This window comes from Rana temporaria, chromosome 7 (assembly GCF_905171775.1).
Source record: "Rana temporaria chromosome 7, aRanTem1.1, whole genome shotgun sequence".
Taxonomy (NCBI): domain Eukaryota; kingdom Metazoa; phylum Chordata; class Amphibia; order Anura; family Ranidae; genus Rana; species Rana temporaria.
This window is the reverse complement of record NC_053495.1, coordinates 10,188,909-10,216,525: the sequence shown is the minus strand read 5'-3', so window position 1 is coordinate 10,216,525 and position 27,617 is coordinate 10,188,909. Positions and strand designations below refer to the sequence as shown.

Below are 27,617 nucleotides of genomic sequence, written 5' to 3'. Positions count from 1 at the left end.
CATGACCCCACGTAAATGACGCTTTTTCCGAATGGCGAATGCGCGCACATGCTCAGTATCACGTCGGATATTCGCCCTAAGATACGACGGCTCAATGGCAACGACGTGAACGTAACCTACGCCCAGCCCCATTCACGTACGACTTACGTAAACGACGTAAAAATATACGCTTGTTCCAACTTGGTCCATACTTTGCATTACCTGCGCCTCCTATAGCAGGGGTAACTTTACGCCTTACGTAAACGGCGTAGCTAAATTCGACGGGCGCAAGTACGTTCGTGAATCGGCGTATCTAGGTCATTTGCATATTCGACGCGTAAATCTACGGAAGCGCCCCTTGCGGCCAGCATAAATATGCACCCAAGATACAACGGCAACTTACGTTGGTCGTCTGAAGCCATATTTCAGGCGTAACTAGTGTTAGGAATCGGACGCATAGATACAACGGCGCATCTGGACACTTACGCTCCGTATCTGTAGAGAGAGAGAAGATATATATATATATATATATATATATATATATATATATACACACACACACACACACACACACACACACACACACACACACACACACACACACACACACACAAACACATATATATATATATATATATATATATAATGTGTGTATGTGTGTGTGTATATATATATATATATATATATATATTATATATAGTGTGTGTGTATATGTATACATACACACGAGTGTGTGTGTGTGTGTGCGGGAGATAAATAAATGAGCGAAAGAGAGGTAAAAATAAATGAGAGAGAGAGGGAGGTGGAGGTGTAGAGAGAGAGAGCGTCTTTTTTTTGTTTTTTTTTTTTGTTGGTACCTTTTCTGACAGGTGTCACAGATCTGTCAGTGCAATACATGGAGTAACCAGTAGGTGTCACCAGTGTATATACAGTAGCAGAACCAGGGAGCCCTGCAATGTGGGGAGAACTTCGAAAGTTTTTTTTTTTTTCTTCTGTTTTAACAGTTTTCTTTTCATATGAAGTATTGTCCTGACAGTTTGCTTGTTTATAAAGCTGCCGTGTATCTATTTTTCATACTTTATCTCCATATTTCAACTAAAGTGACCATTGGAGCGGTATTAAACCCAAAAGCAAAAATGTAATCTATTGCAGCACTCAATTGCCATTTATTTATTTCAGGTACTTATATAGTGCCAACAATTTATGCAGCACTTTATATATACTCGAGTATAAGCCGAGTTTTTCAGCACATTTTTTTGGTACTGAAAATGCCCCCCTCGGCTTATACTCGAGTCATCTTTTTGCGCCTGATCTCCCGGAATTTGGAGACCCGGTACCGGCCGGACGTAGGCCCCCTGGACCCCAAACTTGGCACACATGTAGCACCACTCTTCCTCTATAAGTGTGCAAAGTTTGTTGTCGGGGAGCACTGATTTTTTTTTTTTCAAAGCCGGGCACCCCTTCCATAGACTCACATGGGCACAGTGAGGCATGGACACAGTGAGGCATGCACATGGGCACTGTGAGGCATGGGCACAGTGAGGCATGCACATGGGCACAGTGAGGCATGCACATGGGCACAGTGAGACATGGGCACAGTGAGGCATGGACATGTACACAGTGAGGCATGGACACAGTGAGGCATGCAGATGGACACCCTAGGCTTATACTCGAGTCAATACGTTTTCCCAGTTTTTTGTGGTAACATTAGGTGCCTCGGCTTATATTCGGGTCACCTTATACTCGAGTATATACGGTACATTGTACATTCACATCAGTCCCTACCTTCAAGGAGCTTCCAACCTAAGGTCCCTAACTCACATTCATACATATACTGGGGCCAATTAAGACAGGATCCAATTTACCTACCGGCATGTCTTTAGAGTGTGGGAGGAAACCGGAGTACTCGGAGGAAACACACACGGGCACAGGGAGAATATTTTTAAGTGATCACGAAAAAAAGGGAGTCTTAACTTTTTTATTTATTTTTATTTGTTTTAAAAAAATAAAAAAAACAACCAAGGAAGGCAAAAGAAAAGCAGATTGAATTTCGGCTCAATGCTGAAGCACAGCAGTTGGCGGTCAGTGTTAAAGGAGGGCAATCTGTGTGCATGGTTTCCCCCAGCCCCCCCCACCCCCCCCCCCCCCCCCCACCCCGAGCCAGAGAAAAACTCAATAACTGGTGCAGACAGCACCTCTGGTATAGTTAGGAAGTCTGAAGATTTCCAGGCTGGGTAGACGGGTGGTTTATTAAATTCTCGCTGGTTCCTGTCGGCGCCCGGCGCTCGCTGCACCTGACTACACAATGTCCTTTTCATTTGTCTGTCCTCCGGAGACACCGGCCCGGGACCAACGCTCGGATACACCTGCTGTTTACATTCTCCACGCCGGCACTCGCCACGCTCCCAGCATTGTGCTGAATGGGGGGTCAGAGGATCCCTTGTAATGGAGAAATCGCTGCAAATAAATCACATTAACGTGAAAGTTCACTTCTGTATTTCTTCACAAGTTATGGCTTTTTTTTTTCTATAAATTCAGCCTCATGCCTGTCTGGGATGATAAATGTCAGCTGAAAGCAAGGCCATGGATAAAAATAATGATTTTTTCTGGGCAAGGGGGGTGGTGCGGGGGTTCATTGTTGAGGACCCAGAGAAAAAAAGAAACCTAGGTGAATTGTGTATGTGGCAAAATTGCATTTAAAGTGGGAGGTTCACCCTGAAAACGAATTTTTAACATTAGAGCCAGCATAGTAAGGGCATATACTTTCGGAAGTTTTTTTTTTTTCTCCGTACTTACCTTTATATTCTGATTTGGTCCAGGGCTTCCGCGTTCTGATGACTCCGGGACTTGGCGTTCCTATCCCTGCCTCAGGGTTCCGATGACTGCGGGACAGGGCGTTCCTATCCTTCGGTTCGATGATTGACGGCTTGTGAAACAGGTGACCTGTCGCACAACGCACGTCACCAGATTTCCAGAAATGGCCGAGCTGCGAGTCGGCACTATATGGCGCCTGCACCCGCGTGTAGAGCTGACTGCGCAGGCGCAGTATAGTGCCGACTCGCAGCTCAGCTATTTCCCGACATCTGGTGACGTGCGTTGTGCGACAGGTCACCTGTATCACAAGCCGTCAATCATCGAACCGAAGGATAGGAACGCCCAGTCCCGCAGTCATCGGAACCCGGAAGCCCTGGACAAAAACAGAATATAAAGGTAAGTACGGAGAGCAGAGTAAGGAGCAGTGGTGGCCGGTGATCAAAATTTTGGGGGGCAGCAAACTAACGCTACCCCCCCTACCACGATAAAACGATGGGAAGGGGGCATTCGACCACTGCGACGTGCGCGAACCAGGAAGTTCAATGATTCCACGCATGCGTCTAATCACTTCGACGCATGCGCGGGATTTCGGGCCAGCGGACATGTCCGATGAGTCGTACTCACCATCGCACATGTCCGACGGACATGGTTCCAGCGGACAAGTTTCTTAGCATGCTAAGAAACATTTGTCCGCTGGAAACCTGTCCGCTAGGCCAGGAATCCGGTCCGCTAGGCCCTACACACGGTCGGACATGTCCGCGGAAACTGGTCCGCGGACCAGTTTCAGCAGACATGTTCGGTCGTGTGTACGAGGCCTGAGACTTTAAGTCTCATGCAAAGTTGCAGCAGTGGGGCTTGGATAAAACCAAAGGATGAAAATAAATTAGCAAACAAGTATTTTATTTAAAAAGCACAGCGAATGTTTGCTATTCACAGTGCTTTAGCAAGCTAAATAACATTCAGTTGGGATCTGCATGTTCTTTTTAGGTCTTATTCTACGAAGGACTGGTAACGAAGGTTAATTGAGAGAGGAAAAAAAAAAAACTTTATCCGTATCGGGGTCCACTGGTTAGGAAAGTGCTATAAATATGTGATAAAAATTTATTTTTATATCTCCCAGGAACGTAAAAAACGCGGAGATGCCAACGACGACCTGTTCCTGGCGGATGTCTGCGCCTATCAGGGCAAGTTCCACGAGGCAGCCAAGCTCTACAAGAAGGGTGGGCAAGAGAACCGAGCGATGGACATGTACACTGACCTGCGCATGTTTGAGTATGCCAAGGTACCCATTCATCAGATGCTCAACTGCTTATCTTAAAGGATACGTGGCAGGACTCCGCTGGTACTTATGGTTCCTAAAGTAGGACTAAAGCACAACTTATTTTTAGGACACAGACAGTGGACTCCTTTGTCACATCTAGATCAGGAATTGATAAACTATGTATTACCTATACACTTTGTTGCACTAGAACAAGGGTCTCCAAACTTTCTAAACAACGGGCCAGTTTACTGTCCTTCAAATTTAAAGGATGGGGGCTGCACTGTGGTCAGTGCGAGTAGAACATTTTCTGGCGTCAGAGGGAGTAAACAATGCCCCATTATTAGTATTAGGGGTATTAATAGTGCCCCATCATTGGTGTCAGTGGGAGGAAGAGTTCCCTTATCAGTGGTATCAGTGGGAGGAATAGTGCCCCATCACTGGTGTCAGTGGAAGGAAGAGTTCCCTCATCAGTGGTATCAGTGGGAGGAATAGTGCCCCATCACTTGTGTCAGTGGGAGGAATAGTGCCCCATCACTGGTGTCAGTGGGAGGAAGAGTTCCCTCATCACTGATGTCGGTGGGAGGAATAGTGCCCCATCACTGGTGTCGGTGGGAGGAATAGTGCCCCATCACTGGTGTCAGTGGGAGGAATAGTGCCCCATCACTGGTGTCAGTGGGAGGAATAGTGCCCCATCACTGGTGTCAGTGGGAGGAATAGCGCCCCATCACCGGTGTCAGTGGGAGGAATAGCGCCCCATCACTGGTGTCAGTGGGAGGAATAGCGCCCCATCACCGGTGTCAGTGGGATGAATAAGCGCCCCATCACTGGTGTCAGTGGGATGAATAGCGCCCCATCACTGGTGTCAGTGGGAGGAATAGCGCCCCATCACTGGTGTCAGTGGGAGGTATAGCGTCCCATCACTGGTGTCAGTGGGAGGTATAGCGTCCCATCACTGGTGTCAGTGGGAGGTATAGCGTCCCATCACTGGTGTCAGTGGGAGAGATATGGTCCCATCTCTGGTGTCAGTGGGAGGAATAGCGTCCCATCACTGGTGTCAGTGGGAGGAATAGCGTCCCATCACTGGTGTCAGTGGGAGGAATAGCGTCCCATCACTGGTGTCAGTGGGAGGAATAGCGTCCCATCATTGGGGTCAGTGGGAGGAATAGCGTCCCATCATTGGTGTCAATGGAAGGAATGGCGCCCCATTATTACTGTTAATGGGAAGAATAGTGCCCCATCGCTGGTTTCAGTGGAAGGAATAGTTCCCCATCATCGGCCATAGGCTTCCGTTGCTGTCAATCACATCCAATGACGCAGCACACCGGGGGGGGCGGGGCCGAGTGATACAGTCTGTGGCTATGGCCACCGGCTGTATCACTGGAGCAAGCCCGCAAGAACTAACCCCCATGGGAGAGAGCTCGCATGAAGGGGGGTTAGCTCTTGCGGGGAGGACCCGAGACAGCCATAGAGGCACCCCAGAAGAGGAGGATCGGGGCCACTCTGTGCAAAACGAGCTGCACAGTGGAGGGAAGTATAACATGTTTGTTATTTAAAAAAATAAAAAAATAACCTTTACAACCCCTATAACACTGCCCAGAAGAGTGGAGGGTTTTATAGGAGTAAGAAGGGGTTGGGACAACTCCATTGTAATGTTATTGTAGTGTAGCTGTCCTGTGCAGTTATCTAGTAGACCTTGACAGATGTTTCTTCCTCAGGATTTCATAGCTTCCGGAGATCCAAAAGAGACCAAAAATCTGATCACCAAACAGGCGGACTGGGCCCGAAACATCCGGGAGCCAAAAGCAGCAGCTGAAATGTACATTTCGGCCGGAGAGCACATGAAGGCCATTGAGCTGAGCGGGGACCACGGCTGGGTGGAGATGTGAGTTCCAACCTTACATATATATACATACATACAAATGGGAGCTACCTGGGTGCCTCAACTCCAGGGGGGGGGGGAAAGTTATCCCATGAAGTGGGGCTGCTTGTTTTTGTCTAACCCGGGGTTGGCGAAGGTAGATATACTTACCTAATCCTCCAAATTCCCCCCCAGCACAAAACTGGTTCCTGCGGCTCCTGCTCCTCAGCGGTCTAGCAGGCTTGTTCAGTGGACTGGTCTGATGTCATCACGCCCATAGACTTGCTCTGGACGTGAGGACATCAGGAACATTCCACCGCTGGATCATGGGGGAGCGCCGTTTTGCCGCTGGAGCAGAAGATTGGGTGAGTATAAGCTTTCTGTTCATCCCTGGACGAAACGAGCACAGCCCTACTGCATTAGAAATGTTTATGTTTACATACACACAGGGCTCTGTACACAGGTCAGCGATCTGACTGTTTCTTCTCCCTGCAAAGCAAGGAGAACAAACAGCCAGATCTGTTGGTAAAAGCAGCACACCTTACTCGTTCTTGGGCACACAGTTAACCCCTTGATTGCTCCTAGATGTTAAAGTGATATTTGTTTTACTTGCCTGCTCTGTGTAATGGTTTTGCACAGAGCAGCCTCGATTCTCCTCTTCTCGGGTCCCTCCCAATGCTCTGTGTGTCCATTCAGACACAGAGCTACAGCTTGGCCCTCTTTTTCTCTCTCTCTCTCGCTCTCTCTCTCGCTCTCTCTCTCTCTCTCTCTCGCTCTCTCGCTCGCTCTCTCGCTCTCTCGCTCTTTTTCACTCTCTCGCTCTCTTGTTCTCTCACTCGCTCTCTTGTTCTCTCTCTTGTTCTCTCGCGTTCTCTCTCTTGTTCTCTCGCGTTCTCTCTCTTGTTCTCTCGCTCTCTCTCTTGTTCTCTCGCTCTCTCTCTTGTTCTCTCGCTCTCTCTCTTGTTCTCTCGCTCTCTCTCTTGTTCTCTCGCTCTCTCTCTTGTTCTCTCGCTCTCTCTCTCTCTCTCTCTCGCTCTCTCTCTTGTTCTCTCGCTCTCTCTCTTGTTCTCTCGCTCTCTCTCTTGTTCTCTCGCTCTCTCTCTTGTGCTCTCGCTCTCTCTCTTGTGCTCTCGCTCTCTCTCTTGTGCTCTCGCTCTCTCTCTTGTGCTCTCGCTCTCTCTCTTGCGCTCTCGCTCTCTCTCTATCGCGCTCTCTCTCTCTTGTGCTCTCTCTCCTTGTTCTCTTGCGCTCTCTCTCTTGTTCTCTCGCGCTCTCGTTCTCTCGCTCTCTTGTGCTCTCGCTCTCTTGTTCTCTCGCTCTCTTGTTCTCTCGCTCTCTTGTGCTCTCGCTCTCTTGTGCTCTCGCTCTCTTGTTTTCTCTCTCGCTCTCTTGTTTTCTCTCTCGCTCTCTTGTTTTCTCTCTCGCTCTCTTGTTTTCTCTCTCGCTCTCTTGTTTTCTCTCTCGCTCTCTTGTTTTCTCTCTCGCTCTGTTGTTCTCGCTCTGTTGTTCTTGCTCTCTTGTTCTCTCGCGCTCTCTGTCTCTCTCTCTCCCTCCCTCATTGGCTCACTGACTTTAACAGCAGCGGGAGCCAATGGGGCCAATCAGGAGGGAGAGTCCTGGCCAGCCCCTAGAGGGCCCGCCTGGTGAGAAGTCATTTTCGCCCCCTCACCCCGCTTTTTAACTTTCTGGCTGCATGGGAGAAGAGGTAAGAAGTCAGCACCCCTTGCTTCTCAATTTAATGTAAGATGTCATTTCCGACAGCAGAACACCCCCTCCCCCCGCTTCTCAACTTTCTTTAATGTGACATGTCACTGTCGTCAGCGCCCCCCGCTTCTCATTTTTAATGTGCCATGTCATTTTGCTTAGGGCCCCAGGGAGGTTCGGATCGGCACTGTCTATGGCAAAGTGCAAAAACCCTGCAGGAAAGCCACTGCGCTGCACCTACGGTGTGGGTAAACCACAGTGCATCATTGTGAAAGCGGCCTTAGGCCCCTTTCACACAATTGGTCTGACCCAGTCGGACTCTCAATTCACCTCCATGGAGCTGCAGATGTAAACGGACTTGTGTTCATTTACACCCGCTTACCTTAAATTCAAACTGCGGGAAAAAAAAATACAGAAGGGTATCCGTCCCTTTGCGTCTGATCGTATGGGAGGGCCCATAGAGTAGAGTGAGCTGTGTCCGTGTCTGCTCAGAATATGCAGATCTGTCATCCGCCTGTTCCACTCATTGTGGCCCTCGCTCTTCAAAAGGTTGAGCACCGCTGGTCTATACCTATAGCAAGCAAACCTAGATTCCGACTTTGATTTGGCTGCCCTTTTCTTCATAATATAAAAGAGCAAGCCAATAAAATGTAAAATTTGCAAAAGTCACTAATGATTTAAAATGTGTACTTTGTGAGAATAGACCACGGTTTCCTTTTTGCATGCAGAATGTTCCCGTTTTTCACTTCCTGAGTCCCTTTGCTCCATGCATTCTGTAACAGGTGTAAATGTTATTGGCCCCACATGGCCAGTTTCTGAAGGATAACGTCATATAGAAATGAATAGCAATGGAGCTCTGGAGGCGGACAGCCTGATCTCACCTCTCGAATAATTCTCTCTCCAGCAAGGCCGTGAAGTGTGGCAGGACATCCCGCTGACAGCACCTGCCGGCTGGGCATAATGGCAGCGGCTTAAATTACAGAGGCTCATAAAATGACCCGTTTCCTGCCTCTGTACCTATGCAGCCCAGTCCAACAATCGCATCGGAAACGTGGCGTGCACAAAAGTCCTTGGAGAGCTCTAATATATAGGAAAACAAAGTCCTTCTACCAAACATGTTGAAAACGTAACGTCCAGCCACCCATGACGTCCTGCGGTTATCTATAGCCTTTTGTTTTGCTCTCCGCATACCTGGAAAACAGTTGAGGAACGCGGTAGGCAGGAAGTCGGCTATTTGCGGTCATTCGGTGCAAAAAAACAAGGTTGCCGTTTCCTGTGTTTACTCCTCTGGGCTCATCTTTTCCACTTCCAGGATGAACCATCTTCTCCTGTATTGCACATTCGGCTTCCTGGTCTCAAAGGCTCACACTTTTTTTTTTATATAAAAAAAAAATCCCGACCTTCCTGTGTTTTATCACCCATATCCCATCCATCTGAAGTGGACAGCTGTGGCCATTCTGCTGCTATGGGACTAAAATAAGTCCCAGCATGCTTTGCCAGACAGTAATAGCGACATCTTGTTGTGGAATCGCCACTTCCCATGGTGACGTAATTGTGTCACGGCGATGTTTTCATCCGTCGGGCCTGAAAGTGACTTGTTGGCCTTTAGAACTTAAAGGGGTTGTAAAGGTAAAAGTTTTTTTTAAGGTAAAAAAACATCTGACAGCACCCCCCCGAGCCCCCGTTTTACTTGCCTCACCCCTCGAAAGTCCCGGGCGCGTCCTCGTCATCCTGTTCCGGTGCCAGCCTGGCCGTTGATTGGCTAGGTTGGACGGATTGATAGCAGCGCAGCCATTGGCTGGCGCTGCTGTCAATCACAGCGGATGACGCGGGGCGGGGCCGAGTGATACAGTCAGCGGCTGTGGCCGCCGCTGTATCACGGGAGCGCGCTCGCAAAAGCTTTCCACCATGCGAGGGAGCTCGCATGAAGGTGGAAAGCTTTTGCGAGGAGGAGCCGAGACAGCCGCCGAGGGACCCCAGAAGACAGAATTAGGGGACACTCTGTGCAAAACGAGCTGCACAGTGGAGGTAAGTATGACATGTTTGTTATTAAAAAAAAAAAAAAAAATCTTGCCTTTAGTGTTCCTTTAAAGGGGTTGTAAAGGTTACATTTTTTTTTTTCTAAATAACAAACATGTCATACTTACCTCCACTGTGCAGTTCGTTTTGCACAGAGTGGCCCCCGATCCTCGTCTTCTGGGGTCCCTCTGCGGCTGTCTCGGCTCCTCCCCGCAAGAGCTAACCCCCTTCTGGGGAGCTTTCTCCCAAGGGGGTTAGCATGCGGGCGTGCTCCTGTGTGATACAGTGGCGGCCATAGCCGCCGAGCGTATCACTCGGCCCCCGACCCACGGTGCGCCGCATCATTGATTTGATTCACGGCAGTGGGAGCCAATGGCTGCGCTGCTATCAATCATGTCAATCATCCAATGAAGAGCCCACAGAGATGGGAGAGACCAACGCGGGATCGCGCCCACAGAGATTCGGGCCTCAGTGACGTAAAATGGGGACTCGCGTTAACTATCAGATGTTTTTCACCTTAATGCATTTAAGGGGTTGTAAAGGTACAATTTTTTTTTTTCCTAAATAGCTTCCTTTACCTTAGTGCAGTCCTCCTTCACTTACCTCATCCTTCCATTTTGCTTTTAAATGTCCTTATTTCTTCTGAGAAATCCTCACTTCCTGTTCTTCTGTCTGTAACTCCACACAGTAATGCAAGGCTTTCTCCCTGGTGTGGAGTGTCGTGCTCGCCCCCTCCCTTGGACTACAGAAGAGTCAGGACGCTCTCTGCGTTGCAGATAGAGAAAGGAGCTGTGTGTTAGTGAGTGTCCTGACTCTCCAGTAGTGCAAGGGAGGGGGCGAGCAGGACACTCCACACCAGGGAGAAAGCCTCGCATTACTGTGTGGAGTTGCAGACAGAAGAACAGGAAGTGAGGATTTCTCAGAAGAAATAAGGACATATAAAAGCAAAAATGGAAGGATGAGGTAAGTGAAGGAGGACGACACTAAAGTAAAGGAAGCTATTTAGGAAAAAAAATTGTTCTTTTACAACCCCTTTTAAGGTGAAAAAAACAGAAGCTTTAGGCCCCGTACACACGACCGGATCTGTCCGCTGAAACTGGTCCGACGGACCAGTTTCAGCAGACATGTTCGGTCGTCTGTAGGCCCGACCGGACAATTATCCGGTGGATCGGACAGTTTCCAGTGGACAAAAATTTCTTAGCAAAACCTGTCCGCTGGAAACCTGTCCGTCGGACGTGTTCAGTCGTCTGTACAGACTCACCAGACTCGTCCGATCGGCCGCCATCCCTCGCATGCATCGTACTGATTCGACGCATGCGTGGAAGCTTTGAACTTCCAGGGCCGCCCACGTCGCCGCGTCATCGTCGCAGCGATGGCGCGGCCACGTCCCCGCGTATTGTTTACGCGCGGATTTCTGTTTGATGGTGTGTACAACCATCAGACAGAAATCTCCGGGCGGACATGTCCGTCCGTGTGTACGAGGCCTTACAGTCACTTTAAAGCGGACCTTCAGTAATTTTCCGCCAAAATAAATAAATAAATAAATAAAAATCAGCATCTACAAATACTGCAGCTGCTGACTTTTAATATATGAACACCTACCTGTCCAGGGCGCCCGCAATGTCTGCACCCGAACCTGAGATCTGCACAAGGACGCTACTAAATGGTCTTCGGTCTTGCTCCTGCGATCCTGATCCTGATCCCTCTACTGACCCTGTTATTGGCCTGGCTTTCACCTGACCTGCTTTTGGGTACCCTTGTGTGCTTATGTTGACTGGTTGTCTCCGTTCCTGAACTCAGCCTGGGATTTGTCACCAAGATTCTCTCCATCGACTCCGTCTTTGCTGCCTGCACGTTGCTGACCTCTGCTTATTCCTGACTCTGATCCTGCCTATGATACAGCGCCTTCTTGCTCAGCTGGTACTAGACCTATGTTGTGACCTAAAGTAGTTCTAAACGTCAGACGTGAAATATGAACAAAGCGTATCCCTCTATAGTGTGTATTTGTCTCAATTAGGAGCCTACGGTTCCAGCATTATCAATCCACTCTCCTCCACCTATTCCAGTGAGTGATCAGGTCACTTTAACCCTTTTTTTTATAGGATTATCTACATTCTGCTGATCACTTTCATATGTAGGAACCTTTAAAATGACTGTCCGTTCTCTTTAAAGGTTTAAGCGTCTCCTTTTGTTACACTGAGACCCTATATTGGGTTACGCCGCTGTCTCCCTTTATAAGCAGCTCTGCAGTTTGAACGTCTTTCTCTGCTCATAAAACCGTCTCTGGAGATTTATAGGTGAGTTTTAAGGGAAATAAAAATGAATGGGGAGCTGAATGACGGCGCGTTTCCTGGTAGCAAGGGAAAGGGAAAGGAGCCCCCTAGGATTGCTCTCTGATTAACCTTCTGCACTGGAGCATTGTGGGAAATTCCTGTCTGTACACTTGTTCCTGAAATAAATCTATAGCTTTTGGTTGGTTCAATCAATCTTCCAAATTATAAATGTATGTTCTTTCCTTTTTTTTGTTTTTAACAAGAAACTGAGGCCCGGATTCACAAAGCACTTGCGCCGACGTATCTCTAGATACGCAGCGTAAGTGCAAATATGCCCCGTTGTATCTATGCGCCGTGCCCATAAACTGAGATACGCCTGAAAATTATCTTCATCCGACCGACGTAACTTTCCTACGCCGGCGTATCGTGGGCGCATAGTTACGCTGGCCACAAGTGGCGCTCCCATTGATTTCCTATTCAAATATGGAAATGAGGGAGATACGTCGATTCACGAACGTACTTGCGCCAGCGCAATATATACGCGGTTTGCGTAAATCGTACGTCCGGCGTAAAGTTATTCCCCATATATGAGGCGCAACTCCTGCTAAGGTATGGACCAGGGAACACAGCCGTCGTATTTTACGTAGTACGTGAATAGGGCTGGGCGTAGGTTACGTTCACGTCATAGGCAGTGATCCGTCGTATCTTAGGGAGGAGTTCCAAGGTGATTCTGAGCATGCGCACTGGGATACGTCCACGGGACGGCGCATGCGCCGTTCGTTTTAAGTACTTGTATGGCACTCTGCCCATCATTTGCATGGGGTCACGCCTCATTAGCATGGCTTCAAAAATATTCCAATAGCACACCTTCCAGGAAAATAGCCAATAAGTAAAAGGGTGCTGAAACGATCACCAGCTGGGAACCGGAAATCCAAAAAGCAACGTTTCGAGGTCGCGCAGGACCTCTTCGTCAGGCAAAAGATGACCTCTTTTGCCTGACGAAGAGGTCCTGCGCGACCTCGAAACGTTGCTTTTTGAAACGCTAATATGCAATACATTTTTGGACGTTTTTTAAATGATCCTGGGTGTGCTGGCGAATATGTTAGTATCATTAGCATGGCTCACGCCCGCTTCCGCTTACGCCAAGGGGACCCAGCGCAGTTTTTTTTTCTAAATAACAAACATGTCGTACTTGCCCCCACTGTGCAGTTCGTTTTGCAGAGAGTGTCCCCGATCCTCCTCTTCTGGGGTCCCTCAGCGGCTGTCTCAGCTCCTCCCCGCAAGAGCTAACCCCTTCTGGGAAGCTCTCTCCCAGGGGGGTTAGCATGCGGGCGTGCTCCCGTGTGATACAGTGGCGGCCCTAGCCGCCGAGCGTATCACTCAGCCCCCGACCCACGGTGCACCGCGTCATTGATTTGATTCACAACAGTGGGAGCCAATGGCTGCGCTGCTATCAATCATGTCAATCATCCAATGAAGAGCCCACAGAGATGGGAGAGATCGACACGGGATCGCGCCCACGCCTCAGTGACGTAAAATGGGGACTGGGGGGGGGCGGAGTTTGGGAGGCAAGTGCTTTGTGAATTCGGTGCTTGCCTCTCTGCGCTACGTCGGCGTAGCGTATATTAGATGCGCTACGCCGGCATAAATATGCGCCAATGTATGTGAATCTGGGCCTATGTTCTTTCATTTAGTTTAGATTGCAAAACATGTTTTTTTTTCTATTCATCTTAAAATGTATTTATTTACTAACTACAGCGAAGAAATGGAGGCGGAGGAATAGAAATTAGAATTTTGTACAAGAAAAAAGGGGGAGAAATTACTAAAATAAGGAAGACTATTAACCACTTCAATACTGGGAATTTTCACCCCCTTCCTGCCGAGGCCAATGTTCAGCTTTCAGCGCTGTCACGCTTTGAATGACAATTGCACGGTCGTGCGACGTGGCTCCCAAAAAAAATTGACGTCGTTTTTTTTTTTTGTTTTTTTTTCACAGATGGAGCTTTCTTTTGGTGGTACTTGATCATCTCTGCTGTTTTTATTTTTTGCGCTATTAACAAAAAAAAAAGAGCGACAATTTTGAAAAAAAAACACACGTAAACAAAGGAAAGGGATAGGGGAGTCTATTATTATTATTATTTTACAGGATTTATATAGCGCCAACAGTTTGCGCAGCGCTTTACAACATCAGGAAAGACCTACTATAATAATAATAATAATAATAAGCTAAGTAGTCACTTAGGAAGTAACAGAATATATATAATAGAATGTAATATAAATGTTACACTAAGGTTATGTAAGATTAACTGGTATTGTGTTAAAGCGAAGCTCCACCCAAAAGTGGAACTTCCGCTTAATCCAGCCAAATGGTCCGGGGCTGAAGTGGTTAACAGATTGCTGTTACAGTTTTTTTTTTGGGGGGTTAATGTTTTATATTTACTTTCCAGGTTGATCGACATAGCGCGGAAGCTGGACAAGGCCGAGCGGGAACCGCTGTCAAAGTGCGCTTACTATTTTAAAAAGCTGCAGCACCATGGCTACGCGGCTGAGACGTACATGAAGATTGGGGATCTGAAGGCCTTGGTCCTTCTTCACGTGGAGACACAGCACTGGGATGAGGTGAGTGATCACTGCTGTCCTCATAGGACACTGTATCCAAAATTAGGAAACCTATATGTTTTACGGATGAATTCCAGGTATGGATAGTGTAACGGGAGTCCCTTTTGGCCATAGGATGACTGAGGACTGATATCTCGGATTACATGAGATGGGACATTAATGATAATTCATGTATTGCAGGAGATCTTAACATATTACAGGTGGTTTATTCTGACCCCCAACAGGTCAATAAGAATGTCTCATTCAATAGACTGTTGAGATGCTAATTAAGTCTGCTACTGTGGTGATGTGAATTGGAGCTTGGTAGCCAGTCTGGCTGCCTATTATGGGATGTTCAAATTTCGACGCGGGAACGACGGCCATACTTAACATTGACTAGGCCAGCTATTTGATGGAATAACTTTACGCCGGAAAACGCCTTACGTAAACGGCGTATCTTTACTGCGACGGGCGCATGTAAGTTCGTGAATCGGCGTATCTAGGCATTTACATATTCTACGCCGAACTCAACGGAAGCGCCACCTAGCGGCCAGCCTAAATATTGCACCCTAAGATACAACGGCGCAGGCTGTCGTATCTTAGCTAGGTTTAAGTGTATCTCAGTTTGAGAATACACTTAAACTTAGGACGGCGCAGATTCAGAGTTACGCCGGCATATCTACTGATACGCCGGCCTAACTCTCTCTGAATCTGGCTATTAAAGCGTGACATGTTAGGTATCTATTTACTCGGCGTAACATCATCTTTCACATTATACAAAAAAATTGGGCTAACTTTACTGTTTTTGTTATTTTTTTAATTTATGAAACCGTTTTTTTTTTTTCCCAAAAAAAGGCGTTTGAAAAATGATTGTGCAAATACCGTGCGAGGGGAAAAAAAAAGTTGCAATGGCCACCATTTTATTCCCTAGGGTGTCTGCTAAAAAAAAATATATATATAATGTTTGGGGGTTCTGATTAATTTTCTAGCAAAAAAATTTTAGATTTTTACATGAAGGAGAGAAGTGCCAGAATTGGCCCGGTGGTAAAGTGGTTAAAGGTACAAAGATAATATATGACCAAATCTTAAAGTATAAACACAGTTTCTTTGAAAAAAGAACAATAAGGCCCAGATTCTCGTAGATCGGCGTATCTTTGAGCGGGCGTAACATATCCTATTTACGTTACGCCTCCGCAACTAAGACAGGCAAGTGCAGTATTCTCAAAGCACTTGCTCTGTAAGTTGCGGCGGCGTAGCGTAAATAAGCCGGCGTAAGCCCGCCTACTTCAAATTTGGAAGATGTGGGCATGTGTTATGTAAATGTTATGTGACCCCACGTAAATGACGCTTTTTACGAACGGCGCATGCGCTGTCCGTGAAAGTATCCCAATGTGCATTGCTCCAAAGTACGCCGCAAGGAAGTATTGGTTTCGACATGAACGTAAATGACGTCCAGCCCCATTCGCGAATGACTTGCGCAAACTACGTAAAATTTTCAAAATTCGACACAGGAACGGCGTACATACTTAACATTGTTACGCCGCATGTAGCAGGGGTAACTTTACGCCGGGAAAAGCCTAACGTAAACGGCGTATCTGTACTGCCTCGGCCGGGCGTACGTTCGTGAATTTACGTATCTAGCTGATTTACATATTTCTAGGCGTAAATCAGTGTACACGCCCCTAGCGGCCAGCGTAAATATGCAGTTAAGATCCGACGGTGTAAGAGACTTACGCCGGTCGGATCTAATAGAAATCTATGCGTAACTGATTCTAAGAATCAGGCGCATAGATGCGACGGCTCAGACTCAAGAGATACGAGGGCCTATCTGGAGATACGCCGTCGTATCTCCTTTGAGAATCTGGGCCTAAATGTTCAAAAAGCATATCATTTGTATATCATGTACAACCACTTCTTACTCTACGTTTTTCGCTCAGAGAGCTTCCTCAGGAGTTTTGACAGTGTTGCAAGAGGTTTAATATACTACAAAAGAAACAACAATTGTGAGAAATCTTATACTTCTACATCAATATAATTTATATGTCACTTTACATAGATTTTTTTTTTTTTTTGTGTGTATATATACATTTTATGAATATATATATGATGAACTGAGAATGTGTGCCTACCAGATCTGGCCTAACAGGCTCATATAAGTGTGGCATGCGGTGCACAAACCTTTGGCCATGTTCTTAATGCTCCCCGGGATGGAAGGGTTAAAGCCGAATAGACAAAGCCAAGGGTTATTCCTGGAATGTTGGCGTGTAACACACTTTTTGGTTCCTGCACTTTTTATAGCAGCTAATTTTTAGAAGCGAATGTAATGAAAAAAGTCTGTATTGTCCTAATGAACCAGATACTTTCCATCTGTCATTTTTCTGGTAAACATTTGGAAAGTCAGCGAATAGTTCCTGCTGGCAACTCTTCAGTCACAAGTTCTTTCTGTAATTGGCTCTGTGTGTTTTGTCCAAACAGCAGGGCAGCCATTTGTTTTTCTAGTCCTGCGTCTTACATGCTTTATGTCAATTCTCAGGCCTTCCTCCTGGTAGAGAAATACCCAGAATATAAGGACGAGGTGTATGTCCCATATGCCCAGTGGCTGGCAGAGAATGACCGCTTTGAGGAAGCTCAGAAGGGTAAGTAAACCTTTCTACTAGGGCTGTTACTGATTACAATTTTCGTGTTGGATCAATCAATTTTTTTTTTTTTTAATCGACTAATTTCGATAGTCCCCACTGTAATATCCACAGACGTCTCCCCCCACTGTAATATCCACAGACGTCTCCCCCCACTGTAATATCCACAGACGTCTCCCCCAGGGATGTATTCTGGCCTAGGCCGACAAGGCCCAGGCCTAGGGCGGCACTTTGCGGGGGGCGGCCGGCCGGTTGCGATTTTGCTGGGTCTGGTAAGATGGCCTGTTGGCCATTATTCATTACTATTCCCAGGGACGGAGCCATTAGGAAGTGCCTAACCTGCTATTCTCTACGCCTTATTGACCGCCACAATGTCCCTCTCTGTCCTCTTCCCACAGCATCCCTCTGTCCTCTTCTCACGGCATCCTTTTCCCACGGCGTCCCTCTGTCCTCTTCTCACGGCATCCTTTTCCCACGGCGTCCCTCTGTCCTCTTCCCACGGCGTCCCTCTGTCCTCTTCCCACGGCGTCCCTCTGTCCTCTTCCCACGGCGTCCCTCTGTCCTCTTCCCACGGCGTCCCTCTGTCCTCTTCCCACGGCGTCCCTCTGTCCTCTTCCCACGGCGTCCCTCTGTCCTCTTCCCACGGCGTCCCTCTGTCCTCTTCCCACGGCGTCCCTCTGTCCGTCACCCACGGCGTCCCTCTGTCCGTCACCCACGGCGTCCCTCTGTCCGTCACCCACGGCGTCCCTCTGTCCGTCACCCACGGCGTCCCTCTGTCCGTCACCCACGGCGTCCCTCTGTCCGTCACCCACGGCGTCCCTCTGTCCGTCACCCACGGCGTCCCTCTGTCCTCTTCCCATGAATATGACAGGGCGGGTCTTAAAGAAGAAGGGGTTGGTCATATTTAAATTAGGGGGTGCGCAAGTTTAGTCAGGCCTAGGGCAGCACAAAACCTAAATACACCTCTGGTCTCCCCCCACTGTAATATCCACAGACGTCTCCCCCCACTGTAATATCCACAGACGTCTCCCCCCACTGTAATATCCACAGACGTCTCCCCCCACTGTAATATCCACAGACGTCTCCCCCCACTGTAATATCCACAGACGTCTCCCCCCACTGTAATATCCACAGACGTCTCCCCCCACTGTAATATCCACAGACGTCTCCCCCCACTGTAATATCCACAGACGTCTCCCCCCCACTATAATATCCACAGACGTCTCCCCCCCACTATAATATCCACAGACGTCTCCCCCCCACTATAATATCCACAGACGTCTCCCCCCCACTGTAATATGCACAGACGTCTCCCCCCCACTGTAATATGCACAGACGTCTCCCCCCCACTGTAATATGCACAGACGTCTCCCCCCCACTGTAATATCCACAGACGTCTCCCCCCCACTGTAATATCCACAGACGTCTCCCCCCACTGTAATATCCACAGATGTCTCCCCCCACTGTAATATCCACAGACGTCTCCCCCCACTGTAATATCCACAGATGTCTCCCCCCACTGTAATATCCACAGACGTCTCCCCCCACTGTAATATCCACAGACGTCTCTCCCCCACTGTAATATCCACAGACGTCTCTCCCCCACTGTAATATCCACAGACGTCTCTCCCCCACTGTAATATCCACAGACGTCTCTCCCCCACTGTAATATCCACAGACGTCTCTCCCCCACTGTAATATCCACAGACGTCTCTCCCCCACTGTAATATCCACAGGCGTCTCTCCCCCACTGTAATATCCACAGGCATCTCTCCCCCACTGTAATATCCACAGACATCTCCCCCCACTGTAATATGGTCCACATTTCCCCCATTGTATAGGAAGATTAGTGCTTGCCTAGTCTTGCCAGAGAAGCCGACTGAACACGAGCAGTTGAGGCCGGGTGATGACGTCAGCGCGCCGCTCTAGGCTCACCTAGGCCAACGCCGGGTGGACCAAGATGGCCACCGCTCCGGGAGCTAGGCCGAAGCCATGGCCTTTCCTATGGCCCGAGGCAGCAGCGGATCACGTGGTGTGCCGATCCGCATATGGTGACCTGTTCGGATCACGGATCATTTACCAGTGCATGTCAGAGCACAAACCAAGCCATGAAGTCCAAGGAATTGTCTGTAGACCTCAGACAGTATTGTCTGGCGGCACAGATCGGGGGAAGGGCACAGAATTTTGTTTTTGCAGCTTTGAAGGTCCCAATGAGCACAGTGGCCTCCATCATCCATAAATGGAAGAAGTTTGGAGCCACCAGGACTCTTTCTAGAGCGGGCCACCCGGCCAAACTGAGTGATCGGGGAAGAAATTATGAATTTATTCCACTTTGGAATAAGGCTGTAGCATAACAAAATGTGGAAAAAGTGAAGCCCTGTGAATACTTTCCGGATGCGCTGTATAGATCATGTGTTCAGTATATTATAAAATGGGTTTTGAAAGCTACACTTGTCTCTTCTGTGCCGCAGCGTTCCACAAAGCCGGTCGCCAGGACGAAGCTGTCCGAGTGCTGGAGCAGCTTACCCATAATGCCGTGGTGGAAAGCAGGTTTAATGACGCTTCTTATTATTACTGGATGCTGTCCATGCAGTGTCTGGAAATTGCACAAGGTGCGTAGAAGTTTTTTGTTGAAACAATTTGTTTACTAGATCTTGGAAATGTTGCCTTCAAATGATAGCCGAAAATAAGTAATATAAAGAAATTTCTACATATTATGATTATTTATTTTTATTTTTTTAATTCTGCCTTTCTAAGAATTATGAAACTTGCCTTAAAACGAAGCACTGTCACCGCTGACAGGGCTTCCATCTTTACCCGGTCTTCTTTCAGGGTTTGCTCCTTTTGGCTGTCTGGTTGGCTGCGCCGCAGTGACGTCACTCCTTCGCATGCGCACGGTACAGGACTCTGAAGGAACGGCACGGGCATGCTGTTCCTTCAGAGCGCATGTGCCGGTGATGTCAATGGCCCATTCACAAGTAAATATCTCCTCCTACCTTTACAGCTCGCCGTCTGCCCGCCGCTTGACGCCGTCAGAATTGCTCCCCTGCACGAATCGCCTTAGCTGTACGGAGGGCGCTTTAAGGGACATAGCATGTGCCGCCCACGTCACTTAGGAGCCAATGCACGTGCCCAGCGGCCGCAATGTCTGCCGGGATCACTCCTGACAGAGCCAGAACTGGGATTTGCGTGTGGGTGTGTGAACACACACAAATCCCTGTTCTGTTATGCGTGAGGAGACAGATCTGTTGTTCCTAATGCTTAGGAACAACGATCAGTCTCCTCCCCCAGTCGGTGCCATCCCCCACAGTTAAAGCGCACAGAGGGAACACATTCAACCCCTTGATCACCCCCTAGTCTTAATAATGTCACTCCAGCTGATATGTTGATCAGCTGGCGTGACTTCAATACAGCGCATGCGCAGAGCGTCGGAGGCATTATCCGACGCTCTGCAAAGCACCGAGGGAGAACGTAATTGTCAGATTCTGCCTCGTTGTTGCGGGGCGGGTTTTGGTGTGTTGCAATCTGCCCTTAGACACGGCCAAAACCCGGCATTTAACACACTGAAGCCGCCCTTGTAAAACACGCCCTTCAGCACACCCAAAACCCGCTCAGCAACAGCGAGGCAGAATTTGACAATTGCGTTTTCTCTCGGCGCTTTGCAGAGCGTTGGATAATGCCTCTGATGCTCTGCGCTGTGTTGACGTTGTGCCAGCTGATCAACATATCAGCTGGAGTGACGTTGCGTCCTGCGCATGCACCGACCTGTCGGAGGCATAATCCGACAGGTGGCATTAATTCGTCTGCTGCAAAAAGCAGCAGACGGGGGGGGGGGGGGGGGGGTTTACATTCCGTGGTCGCAATGCTTCACTTCGGACCCGCATGAAAATCTACCCAACATGGCAATCGGTGGGCGGCGAGCCCATTGACCATGACCCATGGGGGGGATAGGGAAGTGCTGTAAGCGCCTCACGCAAGGCACGTGGTTGTGGCGTGTTTATTGGGAAAAATTTGGGCCTGTAAAGATAATTTTTTATTTATTTTTTCCCTAAATATCTTCCTTTACCTTAGTGCAGTCCTCCTTCACTTACCTCATCCTTCCATTTTGCTTTTAAATGTCCTTATTTCTTCTGAGAAATCCTCACTTCCTGTTCTTCTGTCTGTAACTCCACACAGTAATGCGAGGCTTTCTCCCTGGTGTGAAGTGTTGTGCTCGCCCCCTCCCTTGGACTACAGGAGAGTCAGGACGCTCTCTACGTTTTAGATAGAGAAAGGAGCTGTGTATTAGTGGGCATCCTGACTCTCATGTAGTCCAAGGGAGGGGGCGAGCACGACACTCCACACCAGGGAGAAAGCCTTGCATTACTGTGGGGAGTTACAGACAGAAGAACAGGAAGTGAGGATTTCTCAGAAGAAATAAGGACATTTAAAAGCAAAATGGAAGGATGAGGTAAGTGAAGGAGGACTGCACTAAGGTAAAGGAAGCAATTTAGGGGGGAAAAAAAATCCTTTAGACCCCTTTTACATTAAGGAGTTTTTCAGGCGGTACAGCGCTAAAAATAGCGCTGCTATACCGCCTGAAAAACTCCTGCCCAGCAATCTCAATGTGAAAGCCGGAGGCTTTGTAATGTCGCTCTTTGACTTCTCACACTGAGTCCCAAATCTGCAGAGTCTATAGGAAGCTGCATGTTGTGTTAATGATTCACCGTTGGCTCTTTCCTGCAGATAAAGAGGAGAAGCAGGAAGTCATGTTACAGAAGTTTCGCTATTTCCAGCATCTGGCCGAGCTCTATCATGTCTACCACTCCATACAGAGATATACAGCTGAGTATCTGACCATGAAAAAAAGGGGACCTGTGAGTGACCCCCCCCCCCCCCCAAATCCCTCATTTCCCTTTTGTCATGTTCTGCCCTTATTATGCATCAGAAGTTTCTATGTTTTTCAATGTTGTTTTTAAAGATTAAAATGGTAAGTAAAGATGCCGAAACGCATTGTTGGTAAAAATTGAAATAAAAAAAGAAGTCTATCCAGTTCAACCAATAGAAAAAATAAATAGAAAAACTCAATATACACAATCCTATACCCCACAATTCATCCAGAGGAAGGGGAAAAAAAAACAATAAAGCGTGATCGAGTTTGCTCCACTGGGGGGGGAGAGTCCTTTCTGATCCTCCAGGAGGCAATCAGATATTCCCTGGATCAACTACCCCTGGTGTATAAATGTTAGTTTTTAGTTATATTTTGTGTATTTAGGAATGCATCCAGCTCTTAAAATGAACTACTGAGCTGGCCAGATCTAGTTCTTGGAGGAGTCTATTCCACATTTTCACAGCTTTTACTGTGAAGAATCCCCACCAGGTGTAAAAAGTGTTGTTAGCCCATCCCCACCCCCCGTAATGACCTGAAAGTCAGTAACTACACCAAATTCTCTATACAAATCACTTGTGGTTTTGCATGGTGATCATATCCTCCCCTCCCCCACCCTTTCTTCTTCTTTCTTCTTTCTTCTTTCTTTTTTCTTCTTCTTCTTTTTCTTCCTCTTTCTCTTTGTTCTTCTTTTTCTTCTTCCTCTTTCTTCTTCCTCTTTCTTCTTCCTCTTTCTCTTTCTTCTTCTTTGTTCTTCCTCTTTCTTCTTCCTCTTTCTCTTTGTTCTTCTTTTTCTTTTTCTTCTTTCTTCTTCTTTGTTCTTCTTCCTCTTTCTTCTTCCTCTTTCTTCTTCCTCTTTCTCTTTGTTCTTCTTTTTCTTTTTCTTCTTTCTTCTTCTTTGTTCTTCTTCCTCTTTCTTCTTCCTCCTCTTTCTTCTTCTTCTTCCTCTTTCTCTTTCTTCTTCCTCTTTCTTCTTCTTCCTCTTTCTTCTTCCTCTTTCTTCTTCCTCTTTCTCTTTCTTCCTCTTTCTCTTTCTTCTTCTTTCTTCTTCTTCCTCTTTCTTCTTCTTCCTCTTTCTTCTTCTTCTTCCTCTTTCTTCTTCTTCTTCCTCTTTCTTCTTCTTCTTCCTCTTTCTTCTTCTTCTTCCTCTTTCTTCTTCTTCTTCCTCTTTCTTCTTCTTCTTCCTCTTTCTTCTTCTTCTTCTTCCTCTTTCTTCTTCTTCTTCTTCCTCTTTCTTCTTCTTCTTCTTCCTCTTTCTTCTTCTTCTTCTTCTTCCTCTTTCTTCTTCTTCTTCCTCTTTCTTCTTCTTCTTCTTCCTCTTTCTTCTTCTTCTTCTTCTTCTTCTTCTTCTTCTTCCTCTTTCTCTTTCTTCTTCCTCTTTCTCTTTCTTCTTTCTCTTTCTCTTTCTTCTTCCTCTTTCTTCTTCTTCCTCTTTCTTCTTCTTTCTTCTTCTTCTTTCTTTTTCTTCTTCTTCTTTCTCTTTCTTCTTCTTCTTTTTCTTTCTTCTTTCTCTTTCTTCTTTCTCTTTCTCTTTCTTCTTTCTCTTTCTCTTTCTTCTTCTTTGTTCTTCTTCTTCTTCCTCTTCCTCTGTACACAAATGAGTCAAACTTGTCACTGTCTATGAAATTTCTTCTTTCTTTGCTGCTCCACTGAAAATTGTGTTTTTTTTTTTTTCTTATCCAATATTCAAACTGGGAAAATCGAACTGTATGTTCATAATAGGTTTTGCTGGAGATTAAGAGGAAAAAATATATAAATGTAAATCCTGTAATTGTTTTTGTATTTTAGGATGAACCGTTCAGCTCACACTTGCCGGAAACGCTCTTCAACATCTCCCGCTTCTTGTTGCACAGTTTAACCAAGCAGACTCCCCTGGGCATTTCTAAAGTGTATCCCTTTTCTGTTGTGTGTTACAGGCTGGTGGTAAGACAAAAGGTCACTGGAACTTTTATGACATTAAAGGGTTAGTTCACCTTTTTTACAAAGTGAAGGGGTTGACCAGGAGGGGGCGCTGTAGGGGTTAAAGGGTTTGTAAAGGAAATTTTTTTTTTTTATCTTAATAGCTTCCTTTACCTTAATGCAGTGCTGTTTTCATGTCCTCATTGTTCGTTCTGGCACAGGAGTACCCCGCATCCTTCAAAAGTCTCTGGGTATCACGGGCCATTTCGTTACACCCTTTAAGCCCCATACACACAGGCTGAATGTCAGGAGATGCCGGCTGGTAAAAAAAAAATGGCAGACATTTGACCCGTATGTATGCCACCCTGTCCAACAGAAGCCAGCCATTAGGCTGCGGGCGACCACAGACAATACTGGTGACTAGTCCTTTCCACTCTTCTTCTGGGCGCAGCTTCCACTGTTTAGGTCTCCTGTAGTAGAGGGATAGGTTCAGTTACTTATATTAGCTGTATAGAAGTGCACGTTATCTATATATTTTTTTTTATTGATTATAAAACTAGCTGAAATGTCGATCATTTGTTGCCATTTGGCAAAATCTTTCTACTTCCTTGACACACCACCCCAGAAACACCCTGTACACGCTTGCGAAGCAGAGCAAGGCCCTTGGAGCGTACAAGCTTGCTAGGCACGTGTACGAAAGGCTTCAAGGCCTCCGAATTCCCAGCAAATTCCAGGAGGCTATTGAACTGGGCATCATCACCATCCGGTCCAAGCCATTCCACGACAGCGAGGTAAGTTGCCAGTCTTGTGTGCGTTTTTTTTTTTTTTTTTTTTTTTTTACCATTTTATTTTTTTTTTTTTTTTTTTTGGTACTTGTATAGCGCCGTCAATTTACGCAGCGCTTTACATATACAATGTACATTCACATCAGTCCCTACCCTCAATGAGCTTACACTCTAACTCACACTCATACATGCACTAGGGCAGGGATATGCAATTAGCGGACCTCCAGCTGTTGCAGAACTACAATTCCCATGAGGCATAGCAGGACTCTGACAGCCACAAGCATGACACCCAGAGGCATGATGGGATTTGTAGTTTTGCAACAGCTGGAGGTCCGCTAATTGCATATCCCTGCACTAGGGCCAGTTTTGACAGGATCCGATTAACCTACCAGCATGTCTTTAGAGTGTGGGAGGAAACCGCAGTACCCGGAGGAAACCCACGCAGGCACAGGGAGAACATGCAAACTCCAGGCAGGTGGTGTCGTGGTCGGGACTTGAACCATTGACCCTTTTTTCTGCTAGGTGAAAGTGCTAACCACTACACCACTATGCTGCCCACTAGAGCGTCAATTTGGTAAAGGTGGTATTTGATCGGTCCCGTGCCCTTACCACGTGATCAGATGTCAGCCAATGACAGCTGATCATGTGATGCAAACAGAGCCGGTAATCGGCTATTTATTCTCCTCACGCTGTTAGCAGGAGAAAAAAAAAGCCGATCACCGGCAGAAATCAGAGGGACATCAGTCCCGATCAAAGAGAGCTGCGGACAGCTCATCTGTGCCCATGCGTGCCAGCTGTCAGCGCCGCTTATCCGTGCCCAACAGCTCCACCTATCAATGTCACAAATCGGTGCCTCATTAACCATGCTGCCCATCAGTGCCGCCTATCAGTAACGCCTATCCGTGCCCATCGGTGCCGCCTTATCCGTGCCCATCAGTGCCGCCTTATCCGTGCTCATCAGTGGCACCTCATCAGCACATATCAGTGAAGGAGGAAAATTACCTGTTAGCAAAATTTTATAACAAAATATAACAATATCAGTGCCCACCAGCGCCGCCTATCAGTGCCCACAGTGCCACCTATCAATATCACAAATCAGTGCCTCATTAACCATGGTGCCCATCAGTGCCGCCCATCGGTGCTGCCTTATCTGTGCCGCCTTATCTGTGCCCATCGGTGCCGCCTTATCGGTGCCGCCTTATCTGTGCCCATCAGTGGCGCCTCATCAGCACATATCAGTGAAGGAAAAAAATTACCAAAATTGTATAACAAAATGTGAAAACATGATTTTATTTTTCAGCAAAAAATAAAAACCCCAGCAGTGATTAAATACCACCAAAAGAAAGCTCTATTTGTGTGAAAAAAATTATAAAAATATAATTTGGGTACAGCGTTGTATGACCGCGCAATTGTCATTCAAAGTGCGTCAGCAAGTGGTTAAATGATCGGAGCACATCTTGGGCCGGATTCAGATACATTGCAGTATCTGTCGGCGCGGCGTAACGTATCTCAGATACGGTACGCCGCCGTAACTTAGGGCGCAAGTTCCGTATGCAGAAAGAACTTGCGCCCTTAGTTACGGTGGCGTAACGTATCTGTGTCGGCGTAAGCCCGCCTAATTCAAATGGGGATGATGTGGGCGTGTTTTATGTAAATTCACTGTGACCCCACGTATTTTACGAACGGCGCATGCGCCGTTCGTGAAAAAATCCCAGTGCGCATGCTCGAAATTACGCCGCAAGTCGTCATTGCTTTAGACGTGAACGTAACTTACGTACAGCCCTATTCGCGAACGACTTACGCAAACGACGTAAAATTTTTAAAACTCGACGCGGCAACGACGTCCATACTTAACATAGGATACGCCTCATATAGCAGGGGTAACTTTTACGCCGGAAAAAGCCTTACGGAAACGACGTAAAAAAATGCGCGGGCCGGACGTACGTTTCTGAATCGGCGTATCTACCTAATTAGCATATTCATTGAGTAACTATACGGAAGCGCCACCTAGCGGCCAGCGTAAATATGCAGCCTAAGATACGACGGTGTAAGACACTTACGCCGGTCGGATCTTAGGGAAATCTATACGTAACTGATTCTATGAATCAGTCGCATAGATACGACCGGCCGGACTCAGAGATACGACGGCGTACATGGCGCTACGCCGTCGTATCTCTTTTCTGAATCTGGCCCCTTGTGTTTTTCAGTTTTATTAGGGAAGTTACAAGTATTGATGGAAGCATTTCAGTAACAATTCCTCCTCCAGCCAAGTGCGTACAATCTCAGCGCTTCTGGCAGTTTTCCCAATGCTATAAAACCGAGCATGCTCAGAAAATTGCCTAATAAATTGGGAAAGGCACGTCGGCGTAATAAAAATCTATGGGTTGCTATAGACGTTTAATGACATTTCAGAGGCCTACAAATGCTTGTTGCACTTTGTAAGTATAATGTTCATTAGTGGCTGGGCTGATAGGGCTTTGTACCGGAGCCTTTTAAAGCTGAACTCCGGGGGGAAAAAAAAGTTTTATTTAAATGCATTCCTCAATAGTTCTTAAAGGAAATAAGTCCACTTTGTGTGCACAAAATGCTTTTGCAAACCCAGTTATTATCTGGTGAATGAAGTAGTGACCTCATCACTGTGCTGTACAGAGCTGTGGGAGTAAACCAGCAGGCCACACCCACTACAAGCTGCCTACAGAAACCTAGAGGAGGGGGCGGAGATAAGACCAGTCACCCTGCAGAAGGAGAAAGAAAGCAGAGCTGTGGGAGGGACTGAGCAGGCTCCACCCACTACAAGCTGCCTACAGAAACCTAGAGGAGGGGGCGGAGATAAGACCAGTCACCCTGCAGAAGGAGAAAGAAAGCAGAGCTGTGGGAGGGACTGAGCAGGCTCCACCCACTACAAGCTGCCTACAGAAACCTAC

At 47.2% G+C, this 27,617-nt stretch overlaps 1 protein-coding gene across 2 annotated transcripts in view; it reads left to right on the top strand.

Annotated features, from left to right (window-relative positions):
- Positions 1-27,617, top strand: part of IFT122 (intraflagellar transport 122) — an 82,293-nt gene that overhangs the window by 36,610 nt on the left and 18,066 nt on the right. For both annotated transcript variants that reach the window (XM_040358861.1, XM_040358860.1), the window contains exons 17-24: positions 3,914-4,075; positions 5,770-5,936; positions 14,356-14,527; positions 17,040-17,142; positions 19,614-19,754; positions 21,868-21,965; positions 23,798-23,898; positions 24,534-24,699. In XM_040358861.1, coding sequence (XP_040214795.1) covers positions 3,914-4,075; positions 5,770-5,936; positions 14,356-14,527; positions 17,040-17,142; positions 19,614-19,754; positions 21,868-21,965; positions 23,798-23,898; positions 24,534-24,699 — 1,110 coding nt within the window. The remainder of the gene's footprint in view (positions 1-3,913; positions 4,076-5,769; positions 5,937-14,355; positions 14,528-17,039; positions 17,143-19,613; positions 19,755-21,867; positions 21,966-23,797; positions 23,899-24,533; positions 24,700-27,617) is intronic.